The 27,162-nt window shown below is 33.3% G+C and overlaps 4 protein-coding genes and 1 pseudogene across 5 annotated transcripts; all 5 read right to left on the reverse strand.

Moving 5' to 3' along the window:
* Positions 1-1,084: 1,084 nt before the first annotated feature.
* On the reverse strand, positions 1,085-3,456 carry LOC105134955 (nucleolin-like). Its single transcript, XM_011039586.1, has 2 exons — positions 2,991-3,456; positions 1,085-1,802 (listed from the first exon to the last, which is right to left on the reverse strand). The coding sequence occupies exon 2, from the start codon at positions 1,752-1,754 to the stop codon at positions 1,341-1,343; it is 414 nt and encodes a 137-aa protein (XP_011037888.1). The 5' UTR covers positions 1,755-1,802; positions 2,991-3,456; the 3' UTR covers positions 1,085-1,340.
* A 4,864-nt stretch (positions 3,457-8,320) lies between these two features.
* LOC105134956 (pentatricopeptide repeat-containing protein At5g59600-like) lies at positions 8,321-11,234 on the reverse strand. Its single transcript, XM_011039587.1, has 2 exons — positions 9,390-11,234; positions 8,321-8,685 (listed from the first exon to the last, which is right to left on the reverse strand). The coding sequence occupies exon 1, from the start codon at positions 11,056-11,058 to the stop codon at positions 9,460-9,462; it is 1,599 nt and encodes a 532-aa protein (XP_011037889.1). The 5' UTR covers positions 11,059-11,234; the 3' UTR covers positions 8,321-8,685; positions 9,390-9,459.
* A 1,531-nt stretch (positions 11,235-12,765) lies between these two features.
* On the reverse strand, positions 12,766-14,463 carry LOC105135017 (G-type lectin S-receptor-like serine/threonine-protein kinase RLK1; annotated as a pseudogene).
* Positions 14,464-15,907: 1,444 nt separating this feature from the next.
* On the reverse strand, positions 15,908-18,595 carry LOC105134957 (G-type lectin S-receptor-like serine/threonine-protein kinase RLK1). The gene has a single exon (XM_011039589.1). It carries the CDS (start codon positions 18,570-18,572, stop codon positions 16,089-16,091), a length of 2,484 nt encoding a protein of 827 aa, XP_011037891.1. The 5' UTR covers positions 18,573-18,595; the 3' UTR covers positions 15,908-16,088.
* A 1,805-nt stretch (positions 18,596-20,400) lies between these two features.
* On the reverse strand, positions 20,401-23,725 carry LOC105134958 (G-type lectin S-receptor-like serine/threonine-protein kinase RLK1). 2 transcript variants are annotated; one of them, XM_011039590.1, is made up of 2 exons: positions 23,516-23,725; positions 20,401-22,792 (listed from the first exon to the last, which is right to left on the reverse strand). In XM_011039590.1, exons 1-2 carry the CDS (start codon positions 23,694-23,696, stop codon positions 20,547-20,549), a joined length of 2,427 nt encoding a protein of 808 aa, XP_011037892.1. In that variant the 5' UTR covers positions 23,697-23,725; the 3' UTR covers positions 20,401-20,546. The 2 variants fall into 2 exon arrangements, with proteins under 2 accessions (XP_011037892.1, XP_011037893.1); XM_011039591.1 differs by having other exon boundaries at positions 20,401-22,225; positions 22,949-23,725.
* Between the last annotated feature and the right edge of the window lie 3,437 nt (positions 23,726-27,162).

Consider the following 27,162-nt stretch of genomic DNA (forward strand, 5'->3'; position numbering starts at 1 on the left):
AGAGCTCCTGCTCTTTGTATTGGTAGCTGCTCAACAAAAGTCTACGAAGGGCAACCCACCCACCCACCCACCCAAATAGTAGCATGCTTGGAGTTTCTTGCTGGTTGCAATTGTATAAGCCAGAAAAGAATGCAATATCTTACATTCACATGGACTACAATGAAACATGAATGACGCAAGAAAACTACAAAAGGACACATTATATTACCAGCAATATTGGTTCAATAAACAAGAAAGTACATTATTTACAATGTTATTATTAAACCTCATCCTAGGTTGAGTTTCAAAATAAATTGGATGTATGATCAAACTTGGTTGTATTAAAATATAATTTTATTTATTTTTTCAAATAATATTTTTTTTAAAATCTGATATTTTAGATTGATCTAACTTGAACCAAATTAACTTATCCAACTCATCTAATATATGGACAAACTTCTGGTTAGATGCTTTTAGGGTTTTCAAGTGATCCATTCAAATTTCCCAGATTCACTGTCACTATTAACTGACTTTCAAGGAAGCTTCTCATGCACAATTTCTAACCTTTTGTCTTTAACCAACACTACTGCATAAAGTAATCTTCCACTAAGGACAAACTTGAGCTGATTCCTGAAGACAAAAGCCGACAACCAACAGTCATATCTACATCTCTTTTGCTGAGGCAAGGTATGTGTATCAATGAAACGTAATTAGGAAGCTATAGACCTGGTAAAGCAAAACAACTGCACAACCCACCCAGAAGACAAGGAAAGAAATGCAAAATACATATGCAAAACTCGGCTACTCGCCACAGTCTGATACGCTATTCCAGTGATAGTAGTCCTCTTAACTCCTACCAGCTAAACGAAATGCCAAGACAGGAGGTGCACCAGTTTGAGAGGTTTTTCCAGCTCATATGCATAACAATTAAGAACTAAGAAAGAACAGCATAAATTTAATATGAACAGACTTCACTGTTGGTGCAACTTCTCGACAGAGTTCAACCAGCAGCACTGACTGTGTTATGATGATGTCCAAATTACAAGTCGCAAGAAGATACTGTTGTAGAAAGAAATCACGACAGTTCGAAGGAATGAAGAGGACATTTCAACAGGCCAAGCAGGTTTGCAAATCATATGATAGATGAACCAAGTGATGGTATGAAACATAATAGCATTATAAAATTACAGGAAGTACAAAACTCCCAATTAAAGTGAGAAGGGATTGGCAAAAAGATTACCAAAAATGATTAACCAAAAAATTCAAATGAAACTGGAGATCGTAGTAGGCCTCATTTCCTATATAATTTATCTGGAAAGTCATCAAAACAAGAGACCCGCTGCAAAAGCCAACGATTGCCTTCACTTACATTCCACACCTGCTTCGGCAGCACGACGAGGCTTGTTTTTCCGCCTACTTCTGTTATGCCGAAAACCATTAGACTTGGTTGAGTCATCAGTACTTGATCTGGTTCCAACACCATTTTCTTCCTTTACAGAATCAGGTTTCTCCTTTGCCTGTGAATATCGCTTCCTCTTCTTTCCATTTTCTGCAGCCGTTGGACTTTTTGTCTCTTTGCTTGTGATACCAGTTTTTCCATTCTCTACCTCTTCATCTTCAATTTTTTCAACTTCTTCCTCATCAATGTCATCTTTCAGTGGTTTTTGGGGCCGTCCCCTTCTCTTCTGCGCTGGAATTTTCTCTTCCTCGCCACTTCCAGTATCATCATGATTGCTCACAGTCAACTTCTTTCCCTTACCTCTGCCTCTACCCATACTTCTATAACTCCGTAAAAGAAAAACTCATACAGATGAAGAATATTTCTGCCCAAATGAAAGAAACAAAAGTTAAGCTTTTGATCACAAAAATTCAAAGGCAAGCAGCACAACCCACGATTTCACAAGAATGAACCTTCTGAGCAGAGTTCACATATCATGCTAAACAGAAGCATAAATTACAAAGCTTAAAAAGATTTCTATTCTCAGATCAGTGGTGCTTGATAAATGAATAATTTTAAGACGAACTAGCCCACCTCCACTGCTGTCACTAAAAGAAAACATTGCGTCTATATCCAGAGATGTTTCTAAAGATGACTTCACACTACCTTCTAAATACTTCAAGTAATAAATGCATGAAATCATTTTTAAGATTCCAAATGCTTAAATGGTTTCACTTATCTCAATGCATAGGCTACTATGATAGCTGCCTTTCCATCAATGACCTATTATACAAAATGGATCACTCAGAGGCCAAATGCCATTTTCTCAGCTCAGAACCCCCAAACAAGAACAGAACTATAGATATGAAGCTGAAATTCATTTCATGATAAAAACATATACTTTACCCTGAGAAACACAATTACAAATCAGTTTTTCTTCCTATCAAATGTCCGTTCAATAGCTGAAACAATCAAATTCTTAAAGATAGTCTAAAGAATCAATTGAGTAACTAACAGCCTAGTTTTTCCATGCCCATTAATAATAAATCATATGACTCGCTCTTTTTTCCTATATTTCCACAGCAGCTAAATGCAGCATCAGGAAGCATCCATCTCTAAATCCAAATCAGAAATATGCAAAAGCAGATAAAACTTGAGGTATTTAAGACAAAAGGATTGAAACAGATACCGCATAGCTTGCAATAGCTAGAAACGCAATAACATCAACAACAGTGAAAGTGAAATCAAGAAAAAAGGACACATCTATGTAGTATTAACTCAAAATTAAGGGTCACTAATTTGATACCTTGAAAAGTGATCAATCAAAGAATCCAAACACAGCAACTCACAATACTTTCAAAAACCACATAAATCTCCTCAAACCATTTCGAAGTAAGATCCATCAGAAGCATAAAAATCTAAACTTTCACAATATATAGACATAGTAGAGCTAAACTAATCATCAAAAACAATCTCTAAGTAGCTCCCCAAAGCCCACAAACATCAAAAACTAAAAAACCAATACCAAAAAGCAAGCATGTCCAAGAAAACAAAAGAGCTAAACGAAACTAACCTGATATTGAACAAACCTTATTTGCAACTTTATCAAGAAACCCATCACTTTGAATCTGTTAAAGAAAGCAAAGGCGCACAAAAAAGACCAAAACCCAGATGGGTTTTTCTCTTATAGAGACAAAAGCAAAGATTTTTTAACACTAAACCATGATCTAAAGAAGAAATACTTGATACCCAGATCAAGAAACATTAAGATTCCAAGAATTGCAAAACAAAAGTACAGCTATAAGTGCTGTGTCTCAAAAACAAACGGGGCCCAAATGGAAGACGAGGAGAAGGGGAGATAAAGAAGAGTTGATAGATATTTGTTGATTGGTTCCTTGGTCTGTGTGTGATGTAATCTGTGTATAGGGAGGCGAGTGTAAGAAAATTGAAGGACAAGGGTATTGTGGTAAAGGTAGATCGAATGTTGCTCTGTTAGTGGCCTACTTTTGTGTACTTTTTTACCATACTATGAAACTTCTGTCTATTGTTTTAGGAGTTCAAACTTTGAAAACATGGAGCTTTTGTCCATGTTACCCATCTCTTTGCATGTGTTTGTTTCCAAATAAATCTACACAACCCCCTTCAAATTCTTTTGATTCTCCGTCCTTTTTTACATTTTAAAAAATTAGTGTCTGGATACTGAACAAATATAGTAAAAGCAAATAATGTATTCGTATACTTTCTGTTTTTAAATACAAGATTCTGATATACATGACGAAAACAGAGAAGAGAATACATGATTTTTTGTATTTCATGTTTTAAAAATATAAAATTCCATTTTAAAATTAAAAACTATACTGAAAATAATTTATTTTATATTCATATATTTATTTTTTTAATTAAATATATTTCTTTTATATTTATAATATTATCACAAAGTAATCTAACACAACCAAATTTTTTAAGTTGGTTCATATTGTTAGGAGGCGAAGATTTATTTAGCATTAATTTTCTAGCGAGTATTTATTATTGTGATAAATTTTATAGTTGTGATTTAATAAATAGATTTAAAAAATTATAAATTATATTTTTTATTTAATCAATGTTTTAAGAGAGTTTTCAGTGATACCATACAAAATTATGATGTGTATTAATTAATTAAATATTTTAAAATTATAATTAGAACAAAACAAAATTATAATTACAATAAAATACAAATCACATCATGGGAACAAAGAGGACCTTAAGTTTTTTATTTTTTTAGTAGATGATATATTTATAATTTTTATTGGTCTTTTTACTTACAAAGGTATTTTAAATTTTGGTGTTAATATAAAGTAAAAAAAAAAAAACTTTTCAAATATGTATCAACATAAAAAAACAAACGAGAGAAAAAATAATTTCCTTCAAAAGATTTGTTAAAATGTCTCTTAGATTTTAAACATTTATATCTCTTAGATTTTTTGTTTTTGTTTTTTGAACAATCCTTCTCTTAGATTGGATATCAGAACAACAAAATACCACCTTGTAAAGAACATACCTATGGCATTACTTCTAGTAGATCGATCATGTGTAGTTTTATTTGAAGGTATTTCAGTTCGAAACATTAATGGATTCAATTGTTTTTGTTTTTTTTTCCCCCTCCGCTGCAGTAAATTATTATAGAAATTCTACTAATATCATTGTCTCACATTGTGACCCTAGGTATAAAATTCAGCCTAGCGATCAGTAATAAAATCGTGGGATTTTAAAAAATAAAAAAATAAAACGATATTGATTCAAGTGTTTTTTTTTTTTGTGACATGGGTTAATCAAAGTAAACCCGCTCTACTTGCAATTATATTTTATATTGACTTTCATATCATATTTTATAATTATGATTATCACTATTGTAGCCTGACCAAGAATGAGAAAAGAATGGAAAAATAAAATTATAGGTAAGAATGAGATATAATGATGTGTATAAAACTCTTTTTTAATATTTGCTTAAAGATGAAGTCATAATTTGTCATAATTATTAAAGCCCTTTGATAGATAAACAAACCAAGATGATTGCTATCCCCTTACAAACTATCTCTCATTCTCCCCATTTATGCAACTCCAAGTAATTTAATTCTATAAGCAAATGTTTAGTGAGCAAATGTTTTAAGGGATTATTGATTGATGGATATTGTCGGGGTGAGATAACAATAATAACATCCGATTAAATATGTGATGGTATGTTTCCAAAAGGATTAAAACATAAAAAAATTTCTTTAAAAAGTCTATTTATTTTTGTGTTTTGAAAATGCTTTAAAAAAATAAATTTTTTATATTTATTTCAAAATAATTTTTTTATATTTTTAGATTATTTTGATATTCTAATATCAAAAATTATTTTAATATATTTTTAAAAAAACAATCAAAATAAATTACTATTATAATTTCAAATACCCTTAAAATCTTGGGTTTGAACTTTTGGAGGATGAGGTGAAATTTGAAGATAGGGGAAAGATATGTATCTCTGTGTGCTGATTTTAAATAAGATCAACGTTAAAATTATCTCCATGTATAAGAATATATATGCCCTCCAAATCAAATATATATATATATATATATATGTATATTTTTGTTTTTTTACATGCATGGTAACCTCAAGATTAACATGGAAGAAAATTAAAGAAATGAGTAAATCTTTTTAATCAAATTTTATCTCGAGCAGCTATTAATCGCGAATGCAGTCAACCAACATGAAAACACCATATCTATGTATGGTGACTGCAAGTTACCACAAGAACTTCAAGAACTGAAAATCATCTATCCCAAGGGAAGATTAGTTTGTCAAAATTGAGGTGTATATATTTCTGTTTGTTTACATGCATGGTAACCTCAAGATTAAAATGGAAGAAAATTAAAGAAATGAGTAAATCTTTTTAATCAAATTTTATCTTGAGCAGCTATTAATCTCGAATGCAGTCGACCAACATGAACACACCATATCAATGTATTGTGACTGCAAGTTACCACAAGAACTTTAAGAACTGAAAATCATCTATCCAAAGGGAAGATTAGTTTGTCAAAATTGAGGTATCCAAAACCACAGAACGTAATTAGAGCCACAAATTTTAGTGGTGTTTAGCAGACAAAGTCTGAACCTAGCTAGCTTGACAGTTCATGTAATGGATGACAACCGAATTTGTCCAAACATTGATGAAGAAAGTCATAAATCTTGACGACCTTTTCACAATACGTAAGGGGGCATGTCATGCATTTCCTATCTCAGACTAATTTCAATTTGGATTCTTTCTCGAGCTTGTCTTTCTTGTAAGCACTAAAAAATGATTACTTATCTTGTAAAACATGCCCGCGATCTCTATATTCAATTTCAATTACGAGTTTTTAATAAAATTTCATGTTTAATACTATAGTAAGTGTCGGTGATTAATTTGAAATCTCTAAAACTCATATAAAAATAAATTAGATCTACCCATTTGTTTTTTTAGAGAATTTTTAAAAATTAAGATAAAGGTTAGGAGAGTAATATAAAAAACAAAATGAATTGAATTCTATCTATTTCAAATATGTAAATTCAATTTATTTATAAATTGAATTCAAATTAAACACTGCAACTAAATTCAATTACAATAAAAAATTGATTCCAAATAAATTATATAGAATCAAGGATGACAAGTTATTTAAAGAAAATGAGAAAATATGTCTTGGGTAGATTATTTTTCTTAAATTTTTATTTATTTATGTATTCTAACTTTTAATCTATTCAATAAAGTATATACTAGTATATTGTAACATTTATTTGCTATTTCAAAATAGAATAGACAAAGATAATAATCACAAAGATAATAATCACAAATAAAACATGTTTTTATATGCCTTTTATTTTTAAATAACATAAATTTAGTCAAAAACTATTATAGAGATTTTTTTTTAGTATTTTTATTTTTATCCCTTCAACTAAATATATTTTTTTTGCCTCTGTATTTGTCTTTTTTTGCCTTCAAAATACTAACCAAATGCAACACTAAACAGATGCAATAACTCGAAACACTACATTGAAAGTAAGAAGAATTTGGAATTGCGTTAACAAAAAGCAAGAATCCACATTTTCCTTCAACCAAAAAAGGAAAATGAAAAAAGCACTTTGGTTATTTGTCTACACAACATCAAGTCATCATAGATATTGAAATTTCATCAATTAAATGTCCTTTTTTCTTCTATATCAAGGACAATAAATTTTGGGAACATTTTATGCTTGTGGACCTCACTACAAGAAATAATGCACATACTATAAAATGGTCCAAGGAAAACCACTAATATATGGACCCCTACTGCCTTAGAGCACATTGATAAAACATGATCTCCAAGTCTAAATTTGACCACGCAAGCTCCAGTCTTGTGTTTTGTCAAATAATCTTTAAAAAAAAATTAAAAAAAAAATTGATTCATATAAATCATAGGTATGATTACAAGACGAATGCCAATATGATGCTACAGCCTTTGCATTCATGATATGTATTGTATAATACTTTTACTATAACATCATAACGTTAATTGGTGGAGTGATAGGTTAGGATAAATTCAAAATATTTTAAAAAAATCTAAAATAACATGATTTTGAATTTTTTTAAAAAATAAAATTCAATTAAGTTTTGATTGGATTAATAAATTTTCCCACTAAATCATCCAAAGTTAACCAAATTAACTCTCATATGGTGTTTTTAAAAAACTTGAACTGGTTTTTATTGTCTAATTTAGAAAAGTTAATTCTCTTATATATATATATAAAATCCAAGCTGCTTCGAGTCATAAATTGACCGTGTAAAATTTAATAACATTAGTTAGAACTATACAAGATGCTTGTACCATTTTTCAGTCCATATTTCCCTTTCAATTTCTTCTTTTTCCCCGTGTCTTTTGTCTAACAATTCGTTACTAACAAATCGTGTTAAATTTCTTGAACCCTACTTGACCATGACTTCACACAAAGAACAACCATGTTTTTTGCTTTTCTACTTTATAGCATATTCGGTGAAAAGTTGCATGCTTTACAAAGTGACACAAATATTTTGTTCGATTGATTTAACAATATAATTATAGAGCGATTTAGAAATAGAATATGAATGTTTGCCTTATATAAAAAAAAATAAAATTTTAAAAAATTATTATTTTAATATATTTACAAGTAAAATAAACTTTAAAAAATAATCTTTCACACTCTCAAAAACCTTTTAGCCTCATCTTCAACTCTGGTTCTATGACCCAACCTATTTTAAAAATATATCCAAAAATATTTTAAAAAATTAATTAAATTAATTTCATATTTTTTCAAGTAAAAAAAACACTCTGTAGTATTATTTGCATGACCAGCTTTTGCTTATCAAGACTAATTCCACCTCTGTAGTCTAGTAAAAATTACCAGGTATTTTTGGCTGGTAAAAACTGAACTACATCAAAGATTACAATAAAACATTCAAGACCTTCCTGATCAGATGTTCTAAGGAAAGATTACAAACTGCAAGGCATATGAAATTTCAAGTAATTAAAGAATCATGAGAAATACAAAACCCTAAAAAAAAAAGCTTTGGTTATTAGTTATGGCTCAGTAGTTTCTAGAAAGATTTGCTACTTACAAAGGCTACATTTGGATGTTCAGAACACCGACCCTATTTGGTAACTTCCACCAAACATTAGGAATCAATGCCAGTATATATCCCAACTCCATCTCTGTGTACTTCTTTAGAGTCTTCATCAGCTTCCTCTGTTCCTCTAACCTGCTCCGCACACAAGGAACATGTATCAGAACTACACAAGGTTCGGGCGCAAAGTCTCGGAAACTGTTAGATGAATGTGAGATCAACAATGTGTTTTCCTTTCTTAGATAAGCTGCTCTTTAGTCAACTACATGTATTGAAATTAGAGTTTGTTCAGTTTCTCGGTAGTCAGTTGAATCTGTACTTTAAATTCAAGTGATTGACCTAAAAAACTGAAATTCACAACTTACCACCATTTGCATTAAGCTGAAATGCTGAATTCGAAAAATTTTAGCATGTGTGATCAAGTTATTGGCCACAAACAACATGAATTTATAAAATAATACTTCAGAAGCACTTGAGGTGTTAGCCCAGCGGGTAGGAGGGACTTGTTCCCTTTCTCTACACCCGGGTTCAAATCTCACTATGCATACCTGTCATCTCCGCGGTGCCTTACATGATTACTGAATTTGCAGGATATTTAGTGAACCATGAAATTAATCGTAGTGCGCGCAAGCTGACCCGAACACTTATATAAATAAATAAAAAAAACAAAAGAAGAAAGATAATACTTCAGAAAGTCTAGCTTTACACTTGAGTTGAATGCTACTTTGAAAGCTGTCTGTGAAAGGGGTTACCAGGTACATTGATTAAGAAACTTAATCCTAACGCGATAGAGTTGTATTCGATGACTATTATATATTATATAACAATGGAGAAAATACCTGCTTTAATGCTCACTTCTTTGTTTTCTTTCTCTATTTCAACTCCAACAAACTCATCCTTCTCCTCAACCTAACTACAGACAGGCTCCTTCTGCGCTTTCCTTTCTTTCACGATCTTCCTTTCTCCACTGGTAGCATAAATAGCTGACAGCATCGCAAATGATCTAGGTTTTTTCAAGTCCCCTCTTGTAACATCATCTATCATCTTTCCAGCCAAATCTCTTCTTCCATGGATCATGCATCCATTGAAGAAAGCTCCAACAATTGATTTTGTGACTTCTATTGGCATTTCCTTCACTAATTCATAGGCATCTACCAGCCTCCCGGAACGAGACAACATATCAACAACACAAGCATAATGCTCTTTCTTGCGATCAACCATGTACCTCTCTTTCATGGACCAAAAAATTTCCAACCCTTTCTCAACATAACCACTCTGGCTACAAGCAGAAAGAACACAAAGCAAAGTCACATCATTTGCCTGAATTCCTTCTCCATGCATTCTCTCAAACAACTGTATGGACGTGTTCACCATGCCATGCTTGCCGTAGCATCCAATCATAGCATTCCATGATGCAACATTTTTGTTATGTATCTTCTCAAATGTAGTTCTAGCTTCTTTGAAACTGCCACACTCTGAGTACATGTCAATAAGAGCACTAGCAATAAATGCATTACTAATATCAAACTCCAATCTATATACCAGTCCATGAATCGCTCTACCTCTTTGTATTGAACCAATCATCCCACATGCTGGTAGTAATCCTGCAACGGTCACAAGATTAGGCTTAACCCCTGAAACCAACATGTCCTGAAACAACTTAAAAGCATCACCAGCTCTCTCCACCTGAACAAAACCTGCAATCATTGCATTCCAAGTAACCAAATCAGGAACCAACCCTTCTCTAGTCATCTTCGACAAAAGTGAAAATGCTCCATCACTGTCTCCTCTCCTAGCATAACCGGAAATCAAAGCATTCCACGTGAAATCATTCGGTTCCAATCCCTCCAGCTTCATTCTCTCAAACAAAACAAGAGCTTCCTCAATCTTCCCTACATTACAATAACCAGAAATCATCGAAGTCCAAGAAACAATATCTCTCTTCGCCATTCTATCAAACACTGTACGTGCATAACCAATACACCCACATTTACCATACATATCCACCAAAGCATTAGCCACACAAACATCACTTTCAAAACCCAATTGTTTGACCATACAATGAACCTCCTTTCCTTTATTCAAATCCAATAAACCAACAAAAGCTTTCAAAACAATAGAGAAAGTATACTTATTGTAAATAAAAACTGAATCTTTCATTGAACAAAAGTACCCTATAGCCTCTTTGTAATACCCTTCAAATGCAGAGGCTAAAACCATCCAATTCAATGCAAAAACATTTGGGTTTCGGATCCTCTTAAAGACTAAAGTTGCAGACTTTACGTCTCCACAACTTGCATACATGCCAACAAGCTTTGAATTCAATGACAATATTCTCAAATCAGTCCCTCTAGTAACTAACCAGGCATGAACTTGCTTCCCGCCTCTTAAAGCTTTAAACTTTAAGCACTTTTTTAGCAAACCAGCAATAGGTTCTAATGAAATGTTGCTTCTTGACACCAAAAATGGGGTTTGCATTATCATGTATAATCTTTGATTAATCCCCATTTTAAGACCAAACCCATGAATCTACTTAGCAAGTGAAAGCATAGTATGATCAACATAAGACAAAGGGAAGTGCATACACTAATTTAAACTACAACTTGGGTCTTAAAGAGGCACACCATTGATGAAGTGCTTTCATGAAAGCAATAGCCAAGTTCTTTGATGGCGAGGGATTAGTAAATTGGTAGTGGTCAGGATTTGGAAAATCATACTGTAGGTAAACTTTATTTTTACCTTTATAGTTTTACCAATGTTTCAATTCTATCTCTATGATTTAAAATGTCACAATCCTACCCCTGTATTGTTTTCTTTAATAATTTCCTTTTAAAAGCCATTTATAAACACACTTAACATTTTTTCAAAAACATAATTCAAAAAGGTAGGCTGTATGATGGAAAGGGTAACGATTGAATCTTTTATAACATAGAAGGCTGAAATTGGGAATTTCAAAGGTAAGGGGTATAAATGGAATATCAACGCATCCTAAGGGACAACAATAAAGCTTGCCCTATTGCTATCTACTATAGGGACATTTATTAGATTGATTTAATAATCTGAGTAAAGAGAGATTGGAATTGGTACCTGAAATCAGTCCTCGATTATGGATGATATAGACTGGTTTGGATTAAATAAATAAAAAATATATTAACTTAATCAAAAACCAACTCTAAATTCATTAAATGTTCTGGTTATGGGCCAAATACAACAATTGGTGTTAATTGCTCAAGCTTAATCAAAACTTGGTCCTTACTGGCTTAGGTACATCTCCAATCCTGTTCAGTGGCACCACACAAGCTAGTGTCAAAGCACTTGGGTTGTTGAAGTTATAGTTATGAGTTTATGACAACTCCAATGCTTGAATTTATGTTGGACATTTAATTTTTTTAATTAAAATAATATTATTTTCCATGCTTGAATTTATATATTGTTGGATATTTAATTTTTTTAATTAAAATAATATTATTTTAATTTTTTTTTTTAAAATCATATTATTTTAGTTAAAAAAATTAAAATAATATCATTTTAATAATAAAAAAATCAATTCTAATTAAAACTTGACCTAAATTATATTCTGAATTCACAAGTTATTTATCTGATCTATTAAACTAAACTAGATTTTATATCTAGAGAATACTTTGATTTTATGTATTATTGTAGAATATTTCATTAGACTAAACTAGATTTTATATCTAAAGAATACTTTGATTTTGATTTTATGTATTATTGTAGAATATTTATTAATGAATTTGTGTATTCTTGAAAATTTTCTTTCTTTGATGTTTTTTAAGATTGAAATATGAATAATAATATAGATAAAACCTTAAAAATTATTATTATTATTTGTATAAATAGATGATACTTTGATTTTATGCACCATTGTGAAATATTGGGACTTTTGTATTGGATTATAAATGAATTTGTGTTTTCTTGAGAATTTTCTTTCTATGGTGTTTTTTAAGACTTAAATATGAATAATAGTATAAATAAAAAATCTATACATTGCCTTAAAATTTATTATTATTATTTGAGATCGAGTTAGTCATGTAATGATTTATTAAACACTTATTTTTATAAATAAATCTAATTTTACTTATTATATGTTTATTAAAAATAAAATTTTGAATTAGAGTTTTTGATGATTTTTTTTAACATAATTATATGTTTTTTCTTGTATTATTTCCGTATGCATCACCTTAACAACTCCTAACATTATTTTAGATCTTCTTGAATGCACCCAATTACTACCATCACAAACCTCTCCACCCTTTTCATTTCTTCCATTGCCTCTTCATCTTGTTCTACTAAAAGGTGACATTTCCTTCTTTAAAGCAATCATATGCCTAGTCTGCAAGAACTGTCTGATCTTCTTCCATTACACCAAGCTCAAAGTTCTTTCTACAGCAAACGAGTTCTAGCAATAGAATGCCAAAGCTGTAAACATCTACTTTGGTTGTTACTGGCAGGTTTTTGAACCATCCAGGTGCTACATGCCCTTTGGTTCCTCTGATTGCTGTAGTTGTTTTTGTGTGGCCTGTCTTCAACAGCTTGGCTAGTCCAAAATCAGAAATTCTTGCCTTCAGAGTTTCGTCGAGGAGGATATTTTGAGGCTGGACACCACAACGGATTATCTGGGAGCTGCATTCCTCATGGTGGTAAAGTAGCCCTCTGGCTGCGCCGAAAGCAATTTGCATTATTTGGTACCAGTCGGGCCTCGAGTCTCCAAACAGAAAGTTTGCCAAGGAGCCATTGCTCATGTATTCGTAGACTAGAAGGAGATGTTACAGAATCCAATAAGTTGGACCGAGTTCTTGTGATTTGTTCTGCCAATAACTCTCACTTCTGTTTTGAATTCCTGTTCGCCTTCTCTGGCTATCTTTCCTAACTTCTTTACTGCAATGAGGGGTGTATCTTCATTGGCTAGAACCCCTTTGTAAACAATTCCAAAAGCACCACCTCCCAGTTCTTCCTTGGAGCCTCCTGTCCTGCAGCTGTTTCGTGTTCGTTGCCAGTAAAAAATTACCGGATTCATGTCTAGCATGGCATTGTGTAGACGAATTATTTTTTTTTGTTTTTATTTGTTCAATCGAGAAAAGATAACATAGATTCCTAGCAGTGAGAGGACATTCAGAGAAATGGAGCTACCTAAAAGCACTGAGCCTGTTATGATCAAAGTTGATCGATCATTCGTCTTTAAGATTGAACCAGCAGTCGAGGTTCCTTTCTTTACTTTTATCTTTGATCATCTCCTAATCTGCAATAACTTTTGTAACCACAAACTCCACTGCCTGCGTCTCCCCCTCCCTTAACACTCAAGGCAGATATTTGATGGTATGACAGACAAAAGTATTCCAGTCCATAGCCCAGTTTCTGCTACTAGAAGCATTCTTTGGGTAGAGATAGTGCCTCAAAACTCCACCATAGTCTAGGGTTGCCCTCTTGTAGAAATCTTGCATTGATGCTGAATCAGAGAATACAGAATTAAGTATAGTACCATTTCTTGATAAAAGATACATATAGACAGACTGGTTAAAGATCACTTGATAACCAAAGCCCACAGAACTTTGGGTGGATCAATAAGGAGAATAATTGGTAGTTGATGGATAATTTGTGGTGTATAGGAGGAGAGTCCCTTCAGGTTGTAGAATAAACATGAATCTTCCATCTGAATAATTCTTTTCCAGGTAGGGAGCAATTAGCTGACCACCTTTTTTCAGATTCTGTGTGGGCAACATTGGATCTGTTGGTTGATCAAAACTCTGACACAAATTGACACCAGCTGGGCTTGCTAGCACAAAGTTTCCTGCGTCAAGCATGGCTGCATAAGCAGCTCCACATCCACCAGAATTGGTGCTCCTCTATAATATTTGTCTCCCTGACTGATCATTTAGGACCAACTGAGCATCCGTGGTAGGTTGTGCTCTTGATCCCCTCTGAACTAGATTATTTCTGTTAGCTGACCAGACTATGGTTCTTTCAGGTATTTTGTTGAACCCAGCTTCATCAACTTGTTGGAATCCAAAAGCAAAATCTCCAGATGGTGAAGTCCAAGAAGAGTTGTCATTTGCAACAGTGAGAGACGAGCCCAAAGATATGTTTCTTGGTGGAAAATTCCAACTAGCATATTTAAGTCTTCTGCAGCCCTGAATAAAGAAATATGAAGGACTTTGAAATCCTACTATACTGATTGCATATATATATATATATATATATATATATATAGAGAGAGAGAGAGAGAGAGAGAGAGGATACTCAATGAATAAATTAATGGTACTCTCAACAAACTATTCAGGTCAAATATATTAAAGAGTAATTATTTCTAAGGTTATCTGAATAACCTTTTAAGTTGAGATCGTAAAGAGTATTAATAATCAAGTGATAAGAAGTAAATTTTACCATCTCATTTTTTTAATTAAATTAATAACATTAAGTATAAAGTTTGAAATAATATATTAAATAATAATATATAATTATTTTTTTGCATCTCATCCAATAACTTAATTTTTTAAATTAAGATTGTTTGTTGACAAAATACAGCAGGCTCCTACGCAAACTAGAAAGGGATGTGTATAAAGAATCTCTTTAATTAAAGATGATCAATTTTGATCCTACACATTAATTAAGATATAATTATTATTAAAGCTTAATTTAATAGCTTAATTTTTTGAGTTGAGTTTCCTCGTCCAATATCTTCAAATTTTACATTGAAATGACTGGCTGACAAAATACAGCAGCCTCATATGCTTACTTTACGCTAAATTACATTGCAGTCATTCGAGGTTGTTTGTCATCGAGGACCAACTGACAATCTGTGGAGCTGCACTCTTGATCCCCTTTGAGCTAGATTATTTCTATGAGCTGACCAGACTATGGTTCTTTCAGTATTTTGTTCTTTAGGAAATTGCAGGACTTAAAGCCAAAAACCTTTTCTTCATTTATGCTGAGAATTGCAGCTGGCAGAAATGATTCCCCATCCATCCACTAGTCAAATGAAGAAGGCGAAAACTTTCCTTCTTTCTTGATGATATTTCGTAGTGGAAAATTCCAACTAGCATTGAATCTTCTGAAGGCCCGACTAAACAAATTCTAAAATACCACCCACCCTTAAAGACTATAAACTCTATCAGGTTAACTAGATTTGGCCAGCTCAATATCTTATCCAATTCAACTAGATTCTCTACCCGAGTTAGGCTTCAAGTGTTAGATTTCCTAGGTCAACCAGTTTAACAACTATGTTCTGTTGCCTTACTTTAGGTGCTTGTAAATTTCAGTTGTCATAATTTTCCTATCTTGATTTGAAAAGCATTTAAGAAAGATTTCTCTACAAAGTCAACTTAATTTTGTCCAAGTCTTCGGCTACCTCTTTAATTAAAGTGTGATCAGTTTTGGTCAGGTTTGCATCGTTTTGATGCAACAAATGATAAAAAAAGAAAGAAAGAAAGATTACTTATTTTCTTAAGCATTATACTGTCTAACTAGATTACTATAGCAGTCCAACTAATTTAAAAACTGGAGATCAATGATGTACATCTATCTCAAAACGATTCGATTGAGCTAATAAACGAGGATGGATCCGGAGGAGCAGAAACTTCAACAGTTCCTTCCAGCATCAGAGTGACTTTCTTCATAGTAGGTCTCAGTGATGGATCCTCCTGAATGCACCAGATTGCAATCATCACAAACTTCACCACTCTCTTCATGTCAAGCACTGCATCTTCATCATTTGCCACGAGCAGGCTTACTTTCCCATCTCTGTAGCAGTCATATGCCCAGTAAGCCAGAACCATCTGATATTCATCCTTCACTTCTGGTTCAAAATTTTTCCTACAACAAATGAGCTCTAGCAACAAAATTCCAAAGCTGTAGACATCTACCTTGACAGTAACAGGCAGGTTCTTAAACCATTCGGGGGCCACGTATCCTTTAGTTCCTCTAATCGCAGTCGAAGTTCGAGTCTGGTCTGCCTTCAATAGCTTGGCTATTCCAAAGTCAGAAATTATTGCTCTGAAAGATTCATCAAGAAGAATGTTTTGAGGTTTTATATCACAATGTATGATCTGTGTGCTGCATTCTTCATGCAAGTAAAAGAGTCCTCTTGCAACTCCAAAAGCAATCTGCATTCTTTTGAACCAATTAAGTCTTGGATTTCCAAATAGGAAATTTGCCAAGTTGCCATTTCTTATGAGCTCATAAACCAGAAGGCGATGTTCCCCTTCGTTGCAGAATCCTAGTAGTTTCACTAAATTCTTGTGATTTGTTCTCCCAATTGCATTCACCTCAGCTTTGAATTCTTTCTCACAGTCTCTCACCATCTTGTCCAAATTCTTAACTGCGACGAAAGTTCTTTCGTCGAAATCTAGAGTCCCTTTGTAAACTGTTGCAAAAGCTCCACTACCAAGTTCTTCCTTGAAATTACCTGTGGCCTTTTCTAGTTCACTGAAAGTGAAACTTCGAAGAGTTACACCTGGATTGGTTGGCTCTAAGTAAAGCTTCTTTGTTTTCCCATAGCCAAATTGGAGAACATCCAGAAAAGCTCTTAGGATGAAGAGAAAGTTAAGAGACACAGAACTAATTACCAACAGTGATCCAATGATGATTATAGTCGAACGGTTTTTGTTTTTTGGAACATCATCATCTGCAGGGTTCAAAGTAGTATTATCTTGCCGTATTTTTATCAACGCTCTTCCTCCAACGCTGGGATCAAACCTCCCATTAGACAACGGAATTTTCTTCTTCCAACAATTCCCATCTCTGAAAATTGCAACAGCACAAAAACAATCACTCAAGCAAGCCTTCCTGCACCACTCCTCAGTTACTATACTAAAGTGTTCAGAATCAGACAGTGGCCAGTCTGTATTTTCCTTCTGTTCCAAGTAGAAAAGTTCTGTTTCTTGTGACGCTTCTTCACAATTCTGCGAAACAAAGTTTTGCTTGCATCCCTTCATCACATCATTCGGATCCAAGAAGGTATACCCCGGTGGACAGCTGCACTTTGGTTTCTGGTCATTTCCAAGATTGCAGTAGCTGTTGAATCCGCAAGCTCCACAACCATTCTTTTCTTGAATACTCATGCAGATGTTTGGAGGTATGAAGGAGGAGGTCAGGGGAGACCATATCAGAGGCCAGCCAGCGGCACCAGGATTCGTGCTCTTCGGGTAGACATAATGCCTGAAAACCCCATCATACTCAAGAATTGCTATATGATAAAAGTCTCTAGTTTTTGGAGGATCTGATGAAAGCATGACTAGCACGCTTCCATTTTTTGCTGCAAGGTAAATGTTGCCAGACTGGTTGAAGCTCAAAAGAAACCCATTGCCTTCAGTTTTAGATGACCAGTAGGGAGAATTAACAGAATCTATTGGGAAAGCTAGGGTGTAAAGCACAAGATTCCCATCAGATTGTAGAGTGAACTGATATCTTCCAGTTGAGCGATTCATGCTGGAGTAACCAGCAACAAGCTTGCTCCCTTGACTGAAAGTTTGTGTAGGCAATAGAGTGCCAGTCGGTTCCCGGAAGCTCTCCCACAAATTGACTGAATCGTGTCTTGCCAGGACAAAGTTTCCACTGTCAAGCATAGCTGCATAGGCCACCCTGCTACCAGCAGTATCAGCACGCCATATCTGTTTGCCTTTTCGGTCATTAAGCACTAATTGGCCATCTTTCATGAGCTTAACTTTATCCCCTCTTTGAACTAGATTATTTCTGTTGGCTGACCAAACGATGGTTTTTTCAGGTATTTTGTCGAACCAGATTGCTAGTAAGAAGCCATCATCTGCCACCTGCTGGAAACCGAAGGCAAATTCACCAGATGGAGATTGCCAGGAATCGTTGTTCGATGCAGTGAGAGATAAGCCTAAAGTTATTTTCTTGTAAGATTCAGCAGTGGCTGGAAATGGTTGTGGCAGGATAACAAGAAACAAAAGACAGGAAGAATACGGTACCAGAAAAGCCATCACATGAAAGACAACTTTGATTGAAACCTTAAAGATTGACATAAGAACATAACTGAGACCACACATATCAATGGAACCAGGGTTTTATAATTGTGATAAAACACAGTAATCAACCTACGTTCCTGACGGGGCAATCTATAAAAGTCATGTCTCGGCCGTTTTCAAGGAAACTGCTGAAGGTTTCTGGTCAAGGATTACTGCAGTATAATGTTGGTATCCAGTCCTGCTCAAGAAAATAGAATTGAAATTAAAAGACAGATGAATGGTCTATGTTGACGGAGAGAGCTTTCTTTTCTGAAAATATAAGCATAACATTTTCCAAAGTCCTTGGGAGTGCTGTTTCCTAGAGCTAGGGTGCCCTACTTTTAACCACTGTTATAAAATCCGGATGATCCAATAGGTCTCCCTCAGCTCCAGTCAATTCAGGGCTTAAACCAATCTTGATTGATTCGGTGAAATTCAAAGTTGATTTTTAAAAAAAAAATTAACAAAATAATATTATTATAATTTATTTATTTATTTTAAAAAAATAATTTAGGTTGACTTTCTCAACATGTAGTCTAAATCTCATTTCGAGTATATTCCCAGTTTGAATTTTATGGCTGTACTTTTGATTTCTTGAAAAAAGAAAAAAACAATTAAGATAATCATATACATTCTAAGATATGCCATTCAGATTCCAAGATGCTTAGTCAAGGATCAGCACAAATTTTGAAGTGTTGATAAGCTGGAGATGATTGCGGAAAAACTTGGAAGAAATTTAGATAGCGTTTTATTATTATTTTTTAATTTTATTATTATTAAATTTAGAAGAAATGAGGATTTGAAGTTCTAGATTTAAAAAGCCTAAGATCTAAGATTTAATATGAGTGTTGATTAGTTGTTAAAAGTGGTTAATGTTAAATTCATGCTTATAATTAATATTGAGTTGAGTGTTTTCATGTCTTCTTTTATGAAAAATGAAGCTAAAAATTAATGTGTTTTTAGATAGCCTCGGAGTTTACCGGAATATGATAATAAAATCTAGAAATAGACAAGAGACTGGAGAAGACAATGACAAGCAATGAATCAGTCCGTTAATTTTTTCGGACTCAAAGTGTTTGGGTTGTATTCTAGCCTAGGTGTTTTGGTTTCTATCCAAGCCTAGTAGTGATTGGCTTGGTTCCAAGCCTATATATTTATTTTACTCATTTTCAAATATTTTTTTAAGGAAGTAAATGAATTAAAAGTTTGGTTTTTTCATTTCATCAAAATTAATATGAAAAAAGTATTTGTTCAAAATAAACAATAAATTATTTTATACAATTTGTTAATAGTTTGCACCAATTAAAAAAATTAATTTTTATATAAATTAAATAAGATTATTAATGACAAATGATTTTTATCAAGAGATATAAGAACGATTTTTTTTTACCTAATGATTGAGTTTTTTTTAACAAACTAAATGAATATCATTATTAAAAATTAATATAATAATTAAAACATATAAAATGTAAAGAAGTGAAAATTGGCCATTGTTCATGCTCTTCAAGGAATTGGATTTAACGATGAAGATTTGGAGAGTGAAAGATAATCAAAATTATGAATTTGTGAAATTATTATCTTGACTTTTTAACTATGTTAGATTTTAAATTGGTGTGGATGCAAATGTTTATTTAATATATAATTGAATTGATTATTTATTTTATTATTGAGTAAATTATTATTTAATTATATTATCTTCTTAGCAATGAATATATTTTTTTTTACAATGATTACAATGTTAAAATAAATTTTTATACATATTGTTATACTTTGCTGGAAATCCACATATAGTTTTTGCTTATACTGAAATATTAGGAAAACTTGTTTGCATTTTCTTGGAATCTATCAACAGCTTGTTGAGAGTCTTTTAAAACACTGAAACCACATACATTCTAATTTTGATGCAAAAAGGCAACGAATTGAAATTACAAATACGTTGTCCGATTATTATTGATTGACTACTGAAGAAAACTGCTGCCATGGAGAATATTTTTTCCGAACAATAAAACTTGGTTTTCAGCTTATTGTGCCACTGAATGAACATGGACATGGTGGGATGGCAACTTGAACAATTCCTTCCAGCATCAGCATAACATTTTTTATGGGAGGCCTCAGAGAGGGGTCTTCCTGGATGCACCAAAGGGCAATCATCACATATTTCTCTAGTCTTTTCATATCACTTGTGGCCTCTGGATCATCATCAACTAAAGCATCAAGTGTGCCTCTGCGAAAGCAATCATAAGCCCAGTCTGTCAGAATTGCTCTATCATTCTCGCCTGTTTCAATACCAACACTTCTTCGGCAAGAAATGATCTCGAGCAGCATTACTCCAAAACTGTACACGTCAACCTTTACAGTGATTGGTTTAGACCTGAACCATTCAGGTGCAACGTACCCTTTTGTGCCTCTAATGTTGGTTTTTGTATGTGTCTGATTGATCATCAAAAGCTTTGCCAACCCAAAGTCAGAAATTCGAGCATTGTAGGAGCCATCAAGAAGTATGTTTTGTGGCTTTATGTCGCAGTGGATGATTTGGGTGCTGCATTCTTCATGCAAGTACAAGAGGCCTTTCCCAGTCCCCAAGGCGATTTGAGTCCTCTGGTACCAGCTGGGTTTCAAGTCTCCAAAGAGTAAGCTTGCCAAAGTACCATTGCTCAAGAACTCATAAACCAGCAACCTGTTCTGTCCTTCATTACAATACCCTAGTAGTCGAACAAGATTCTTGTGATGTGTTTGGCCAATCACTTTGACTTCAGTTTTGAATTCCTCGTCGCCGTCTTTAACTAATCTGTCTAACTTCTTGACTGCAATGGAAATAGGGACTGTCGAACCGGTTTCTATTACCCCTTTATAGACAATTCCGAAAGATCCTCTTCCCAGCTCTTTATTGAATCCATTTGTAGCAACCTCTAGTTCTTTATAGGTTAAACACCGCAAATTCATTCCCATGGAACTTTCTTGTTGGTGATTTTCTTTGTGCTTCTTGTGATAGAAGAAAGAACCTGAACATAAGAGGCCAGCCAATACGAAGATGACAATCACCGAGCCACCTAAAAGCACCGACACGATAATGATCAAACTGTCCTGGTTATTCTCTGCAATTGGAGGTCGACAAAGAGTGTTCTGCAATGTGGAATTAGCTTGACTTACTTTAAGAAAAGCCACAGAACTAACTGCAATATCTTTTCTCCCATTGGAGAGAGGTAACTTCTTCTTCCAACAGTCATCATATTTTGACACAGCCGCAGCACAGAAACAATCCTGCATACAAGATTTTCTGCAGTCTTCTTGACTACAAGGCTTAATCAAATCGTAATCAGATGCTGGCCAGTCGGTGTTTCGAAGTTCCACCAAGGTGTATAAATCTTCCTGAGGTCTCTGCCCATCTACTTCACAGCCTTGAAGGAAATCAGGTTTGCAGCTTCCATATTTATCATCTGGATCGACTAATGAGTAACCAGGTGGGCATTCACATGTTGGCCTTTGATCATCCTTGAGTTTGCAGATATTGTTGAAGCCGCAAATCCCACTTCCCCGTGGTCCGTTGAGTCCTAAACAAATGTTTTTCGGTATGGTCGTAATGACTGTCCAGGTCTCATTACTCGAGGAATTCTTTGGATGATGAGATATTGTGAAGACTCCATCAAAATTGAGGGTTGCTTTGTGATAATAACCCGTTACTGGAACCATCTCATGTGGTGTAAGATTGAACCTTTCATCATTTCTTTTTCGTACGTACAAGTAGCCTAACTCATCAAAGACCACTTGGATACCAGCATTTGATGAATTTGCAGCGTCCCGAGTACCTGTGGTATAGTATTGATCATATGGGTATTTGGTGAGCAGGTTTATTGGATTGAGGACTGCACTTCCAGTTCTTAGCAAACGGAACTGGAACCTTCCTTGAGAGAAGTTGGTTTCTGATTTTCTAGAAGAAAGCATCCCTTCTATATTCATTATCTGAGTAGGCAACAAAGTGTCAGTAGGATAGCTAAAGCTCTGCCACACTGCTTGAGATCCAGAGTTGACATTGAAAAGCACAAAGTTTCCTGTATCATTCATTACACCATGGGTGACTGTGCCTCTGCTGAAACCTGATCTCCATATCTCTGAGTCTCGAGGATCTTTAAGCACTAGCCCACGGTCTGCAGTTAGCCCAACCTTTGATCCTCTCGGTGCAGGATTTCCTCCGTTAGCATACCAAACTACGGTTCTGTCAGGAATTTTATAATACCATATGGCAAGAAAGAAGAAATCATCATTTGTTCATCCTTATATACCCTCGATCCTCCCCATTTCTAACCAATGTGGGACTTTGATCGCATACCCAACACATCAAAATTGAGGGTTGTAAGGATTACGTACACCACCTATCTCTACATTGGTATGATATTAACCCGTTACTGGAACCATCTCATGTGGTGTAAGATTGAACCTTTCATCATTTCTTTTTCGTACGTACAAGTAGCCTAACTCATCAAAGACCACTTGGATACCAGCATTTGATGAATTTGCAGCGTCCCGAGTACCTGTGGTATAGTATTGATCATATGGGTATTTGGTGAGCAGGTTTATTGGATTGAGGACTGCACTTCCAGTTCTTAGCAAACGGAACTGGAACCTTCCTTGAGAGAAGTTGGTTTCTGATTTTCTAGAAGAAAGCATCCCTTCTATATTCATTATCTGAGTAGGCAACAAAGTGTCAGTAGGATAGCTAAAGCTCTGCCACACTGCTTGAGATCCAGAGTTGACATTGAAAAGCACAAAGTTTCCTGTATCATTCATTACACCATGGGTGACTGTGCCTCTGCTGAAACCTGATCTCCATATCTCTGAGTCTCGAGGATCTTTAAGCACTAGCCCACGGTCTGCAGTTAGCCCAACCTTTGATCCTCTCGGTGCAGGATTTCCTCCGTTAGCATACCAAACTACGGTTCTGTCAGGAATTTTATAATACCATATGGCAAGAAAGAAGAAATCATCATTCTCGCTAATTTGGCGGAATCCAAATGCAAAATCATTGGAAGGAGAAAGCCATGGAGGATTCTGACCCATGGCAGTGAGGGATTCGCCCACATTAACAGTACCGCTCGTTTGACTTATGACAGAATGTAGGGACACGAGGAAGTAGAACAGAAGACATGAGAAGGCAAATTTAGAGTCCATTGCTAGTAATAGTTGGATGGATTTAGCTGAATGAACAAGAAACTTGGTAATATATACATATAGGAGTGGGGCTAGTTCCGCGTTATAGAAATTAGACGTTGACGATTCCAAGCTGCTAAGATTTCTAGTCACCAAAACTTGACCAACACTCCAGACATGTTATGGAAATTAGAAAGAAGGTGATCATACTTTTTCCACAAGGGTTTTGAAATTGCACGCCTCATTGTTTCTCACCCTAACCTAGCAAAGCCTGATGCGCTGTTCTGTCCCTTAGGAGTAGAGGCTACTTGATTTAAGCTATGATCAATGCATCTCATTCTCATAGATCAGAAGAAAAATTGCAGCTGTCTTGGAGAATAATGTATAAGGAAAAAAAATAATTGAAAGGAAAGCAAAACGTATTAAAGAAATAGTGTTTTTATTAGGTTATGGTGTGAATTGTATCAAAGTTTCAACGAAAGGTTTCATAACCCAAATTTTGACGTTAAATTCCAAAGATTTTTTAAAACAATCCAGGAAATGCATAAAATTCAAAAATAACATGTTTTTAGCCAAAGGCGAGTATGGAAATTAGCCGAAAAAAGATTTCGAATTCTTAAAAAAAAAAAAAAAAATATAACCATATGCATTCTAAGATATGCCATTCAGATTCCAAGATGCTTAGTCAAGGATCAACAAAAATTTTAAAGTGTTATAAGTTAGAGATTAATACAGGTTCTGCAGATTTAACAGTACATATTTTCTTAGTGAGTCTTGGTGGACTTGGTGATCTTGCTTGTTCATTAGCAAGAGATTAATTCTGTCAAGATTCTAACAGAGACAACCTTCCAATGAATCATATTTATTACTTCCACGAAGTTTCGAGTATTACACATTTTTCCAGAGAGTATAAAGGATGAACACATGATTTTTAAGACCTTTTATAAGACATTTGTCATTGAAATAGACCTGCAACAGAACCTGCTTTAATTTAATTTCCCCATTCCCTTCGTTAAACAAAAAAACTTATCTGAAATAAGAATTAGCTAAACTCACTTTTCATGCATCAAACCCGCGTTTTGGAAATTCTACGAGCGTAGTTAATTAATTGGCGATGATTGCGGAAGCACTTGTTAGAGGGATGGAACTTCACGTTGCTTGGGTCAATTTCTGTGTGTGGAAAGACATAGAGTCATCTCCTCGCCGAAAAATGAAAAGGGAATGGTCTGATGTTAATTTCTATACATTTAGGGTAGACATTTCTTTCTTTCTTTGAAACATGGAAGCTTCATTGTGTCCTTTTCCATGTGAGAGAAAGGGAGAACAATATTTAAATGACATATTGACATAGAAGATTGTCATGATTACTCATGGTGGAATTAAAATGTTTTTTAATCATATATTTAGATAGCATTCGGTTACTATTTCTTAATAAAAAACAGAAAAAAAAAATTAGGACATAAATATGTTTTGTCGTTAAAACAAAGATAAAAATAGATTTTAGTCTTTGTCTTATAAATGTTTTTTAGCCAATTTTTTTGTCTTTTTTTAAAAAAGAAGCTAGATGTGATATAGACAAAATCAAGTTTATTTGTTTTTCATAAATGTCTATTTAAACATTTTACAATCTCAATCTTTACCTTTTTATCAGATATATCCTAACCATTTATTTTAATTAAATTAATTTTTACTATTAGATCTGAAAACTAGAAAATATAAATGCAAAAATCATTAAAAATATATGAAAACTATAAATAAAATAGAGAAAATGTTTACAATACAGAATCCAGCTAAATTATCGAACAAGCCTAGTAGTGGTTGGCTTGGTACCAAACCTATATATTTATTTATTTTTAATTTATTCATTTTCAAATATTTTAGAATATTTTTTATGGATGTAAATGTATTAAAATTAAGTTTGGTTTTTTCATTTCATCAAAATTAATATGAAAAAAATATTTATTCAAAATAAACAATACATTATTTTGTACAATTTTTTAATACTTCGTAACAATTAAAAAATAGATTAATTAGAGTAAGTTAATTTTTATATAAATTAAATAAAACAATTAATGATAAATTATTTTTAATAAGAGTAAATTAATTTTTATATAAATTAATTGTTAAAAAAAATTAATATTCATTGCAAATTAAAGTGAAAATAATGATATATATATATATATATATATATATATATATTATTTTAAACATTAAAATAGATCTGTCTGCATGTTGTTACAAATTAAAGTGAAAAATAATGATATTATTAACACGATTTGATGTGTGAAGACAGCTGGGTGCTGTCTGTCAATGGTTGGTGGCTACTGAACCGTCTGAATTGAATTTACTATAATAACTTGAGAAACAGAAGCACTACCCCGATATGTTTTTAGAGTTTGTTTATTAATACGTAATTGTAATTGCTGCGGTTGTAGTGTGAAAAAAAAATTATAAAAGGGATTTTTAATTAGGATTAATTTGTTATTTATATATATATATATATATATGATTAAAATTATAGTTAAATTTGAGGTTGAATAAAAATAGTTTAATGTATTTAGTTAAAAAATTATTTTTAAAATTGATGGTTTTTAATTTAAATATTATAAATTTAATTATTGTTATCATGTTATGAAATAAATAATACTTTATATAAAATATTTTTTATTATTCCATCAAATTATTTGTAGTTTTCTTGGTTTCTTAACAGCACAATAATATCAGGAAAAATATAATTTGAAACAAAATTAGGATTTGCTATCAAATTTTATAAATGTTTTGTCATCAAGCGATCTCCGTTTAATTTATGTAGTGTCATTAAATAATGTTTAACATTAATTTTTCGAATAAAACACAATAAACAAATGTTTCGTCATCAAGCGATCTCAGTCTAATTTATGTAGTGTCATTAAATAATGTTTAACATTAGTTTTTCGAATAAAACACAATAAAAAATAAATAATAAAATTTTTATTTTATTTTACTAGGTTAGACATGGTTCAATATATTTTTAGCTTTGGACTGGACCAGTCTGGCCGACACGTGAACAGTGGAGCATGACTATATTGTTCAGTGATTTCTTCACCCAAGAAGCAGCAAAATAAAGCTTTTGGTAAATCTGCGGCACAAATTTAATAAATGGTGAGTCCTACAGAAAAAATTATGTTTTTTGCTTAACCAAACAAGAAAAACTGTGGTTGCGGGTAAACTTCACCAGTAACCACAATACCAAATAACCACTTGGTAGAATGATGAAGGGGAAAACTTGAAATCAGTATGTCGCACCCGACATCATGACGGATTTAAAAATTCATAAAGAAAATGAATAAATTTCTAGTATATTGTTTTTTTGTTGAGGAAAGGTCTTATTTAAGGAGTCGTCATCAAGTATTATAATCACTAGAAACTCTAATTGGTCAACATAAATTTTATGGTATGAGACTAGTTACGTAAAAGAAAAAATATCATCACTCCTCAAACGTCTTGC

The sequence above is a fragment of the Populus euphratica genome, unplaced genomic scaffold, assembly GCF_000495115.2.
Source record: "Populus euphratica unplaced genomic scaffold, PopEup_1.0 scaffold57.1, whole genome shotgun sequence".
NCBI lineage: Eukaryota > Viridiplantae > Streptophyta > Magnoliopsida > Malpighiales > Salicaceae > Populus > Populus euphratica.